The sequence below is a fragment of the Poecilia reticulata genome, linkage group LG2, assembly GCF_000633615.1.
Source record: "Poecilia reticulata strain Guanapo linkage group LG2, Guppy_female_1.0+MT, whole genome shotgun sequence".
Lineage (NCBI taxonomy): Eukaryota > Metazoa > Chordata > Actinopteri > Cyprinodontiformes > Poeciliidae > Poecilia > Poecilia reticulata.
In genome coordinates this window covers 22,984,838-22,987,453 of record NC_024332.1, presented here as the reverse complement: position 1 = coordinate 22,987,453, position 2,616 = coordinate 22,984,838, and the positions used below count along the sequence as shown (strand labels likewise).

Sequence of the window (2,616 nt, the reverse complement as noted above, 5' to 3'; positions counted from 1 at the left end):
GCACCAGGAGGACATCCGCCTGCTGCTCCAACTCCCAAGTTCTGTGACCTCTCCTCATTCGCTTGGGCGGGCAGCGGCTCTTCGCGCATGGGAGACAAGTGGTGCTCCTTTACTGGAAGCGGGGGTGGCCTGTGAAGTGCCTGTCGAGAAAGAAAGTAGAGCTGATTAACGGGGCACAGTGACCCCTGATCAAAAACCCAACCAGAAATMCATTTAGTAAAATGAAAATCACGTGGGTTTAAATCCAAGATCAAATGACATGTTTTGAGAAAATGTTGAACACGCTGTGATGCAATCCATCTTAGAAAACATCCATTAACTGCCCCTCCTCTGGTACACAGTAGTCAGGGCTGCAGGGTGAACAAAAGGTGAGAACAAGTGTTTCACAGCTCCGAAGCGTCAAGCACCATTAACCAGCTCCAGGGCTGCATTTAAACGCCTCTCTGTCCAGTAAACCTTTGACCTAATGTGTGTAAGATTAGCTGTAGTGAAACACAAACCAGCGGTCCGCCAGGAAGCGTCTTACAGCCCCATCACGATTTAACCCGCTCATTCAGAACCTCTGAGGGCCGACGAGGGGAAAGCGTGTTCAAGGACAATCATACAAAATAATGATGTGTACATCAGCATTAGCTGTATCTGCAGTTGTCTGAGCTGCAGATACATGTGAGATAGTTAGAATGAAAGACCTTTCAAAACAAAATGTAAGATTTTATTGACGTTGTCGTATTTTCCCAGCAGTTAGAAGKGAGATGTGGTCATAACAGATAAAAATAAGACACATGTTAATTTTTGGAAAGCAGAATACCAGAACCAAACCCATAAATGTAGAAAACCTGAAACKTCTAGGCAGAAAGGTCAAAGTTTAACCTCTGAGCAAGATTAAGACAGGATGGTGTGAGACAGATAATATGTGGAAAAAAATAGCTACTTTGCCTTCTCCCAGTGCTAACTAGAAACGACCATTCAGAGTCAGGATGTGCGTCTCGGGGCTGTCAATCATCCTCTGTGTGGTGCTGCTCATTCCCAGCTAATGTAGTTATAGCATGGCCACTGATGATGGCGGATAAACGGTTTTCCTGTCGCGGTGAGTTGTTTCTCCACCATTAGTACATTTAGCAGCGCATACACAAAGTTGACYGACAGCGCTACGCCCCTCCTCCTGGCTCTGATTGGTTGTTTTTGACCAGGAGTCAACAGCCACTCAGGGAGGCGGTAGAGATCTCTTCAGATTATCTGCTTCGTATCACAACAAGGTGACAGTTTTTACAAACATGTAAAAAACATTTTTAAAAATAAAAGCTTTARAAATCAGAAAGATTCTTGTTCAGCCTTAGAAAATGATTTCAAAAGCAGGTTTCTCACTTCTCATACTTCACACCAAAGGTGGAGTATGAGTGTAWGTGTGTTTTTATCAACTCAGATTATTCAGTAATCTGGGTTAGGACTGAAGCAGCTCAATGTTTAGCAGCGTTTAACCCGTAGCCTCCGAGGGGGCTGGCTGGGGGAGCGGTAGAGGAGTATTAGAGGGGGGGTTTGGAGGGGTAGGTGTGCTGGCTGTCAGGAGCAGCTGAGGCTGTTTGACAGCTGTGAGGAGGCCAGGATGAAGTGTTGGGAGGGATGTCGGGGATTCTGGTTGTTTGTCAGAAGGTAGTGGCTGTTGTGAGAGCCTTGTGGTCCCGGCCCGCCCCGCTGTCTTAAAGAGCAGGGAGGGGCGTCCCCACTGGAATGCCCAGCTATAAATCTGTGGCACATTAAAATTAAAGGACCCACATAAAGATAATAGTCCTTCGCGTTTCTCCCTCTCTCTTCAATAATAACAGGGTATTACTTAAATAATACTGTGGGCCGGCCAGACCATGAAACTGCTCCACTTTATTCGCGGGGGCTTTATATTCCGGGTGAAGGGAATGACCAGTTTACAGGAATTCACTCCTTTCTTTTCCCTCCTTTCTTTTCTCCTTCCATAATGCAGATTTTGTTTTGTTTTGCTYCCTCAAACATCTAAAAACAGGCTTGAAGAATGCAGGCGAGGCCAAGAGCAGAACAGAGACAGTTAAAGGCATGAGGCATGAAAAAGWAGATGTGTTTCCTCGCCTTAATGAGGACCACACATCCACATACCCCCCACCCYTGCAGCTAACCCAGACACTTAATAGTTTAATTGAGGGTAAATCATGGAGAGGATGGTGAAATGCACCGCGACCCGCCAGCCCTYGTCCCTACGCCTTCGTCACTTCTCTGCTTATTCGTGCTGACATATGGGGACTCGTTGGATCAATGGCCACACACACACATATACGCGCACACACAAACACACGCGCGCAGGCATGCATCGGCGGTGAGGTCTGGTCTCCCTCATGAGCTAATGATGATGTTAGCGAGCAGAGCGCAGCAAGCCCCGCTCTAAAGACACCCCCGTCTCCTCCTTCACTCCGACTCTCCCGATTCCTGATTCAGGACGGGAAGTGAGACGGGGCGCTACTGCCACGTTACTCGAGGTGTCGGTGAAACCGAGAATCCTCCACGACCTCCTGGAACCCTAACACTGCTCCTGAAACAGATCTTATCCTGCACGGCTTTTTGCATCTTCATTTGTTTCACCCACTGAACTTT

The 2,616-nt window shown here is 47.4% G+C and overlaps 1 protein-coding gene across 1 annotated transcript in view; it reads right to left on the bottom strand.

Moving 5' to 3' along the window:
* The window catches only part of satb2 (SATB homeobox 2), a 71,121-nt gene that overhangs the window by 2,835 nt on the left and 65,670 nt on the right, over window positions 1-2,616 (bottom strand). Inside the window, exon 14 of the mRNA XM_008396790.2 lies at window positions 5-140. Within this exon, the coding sequence (XP_008395012.1) occupies window positions 5-140 (136 nt within the window). The remainder of the gene's footprint in view (window positions 1-4; window positions 141-2,616) is intronic.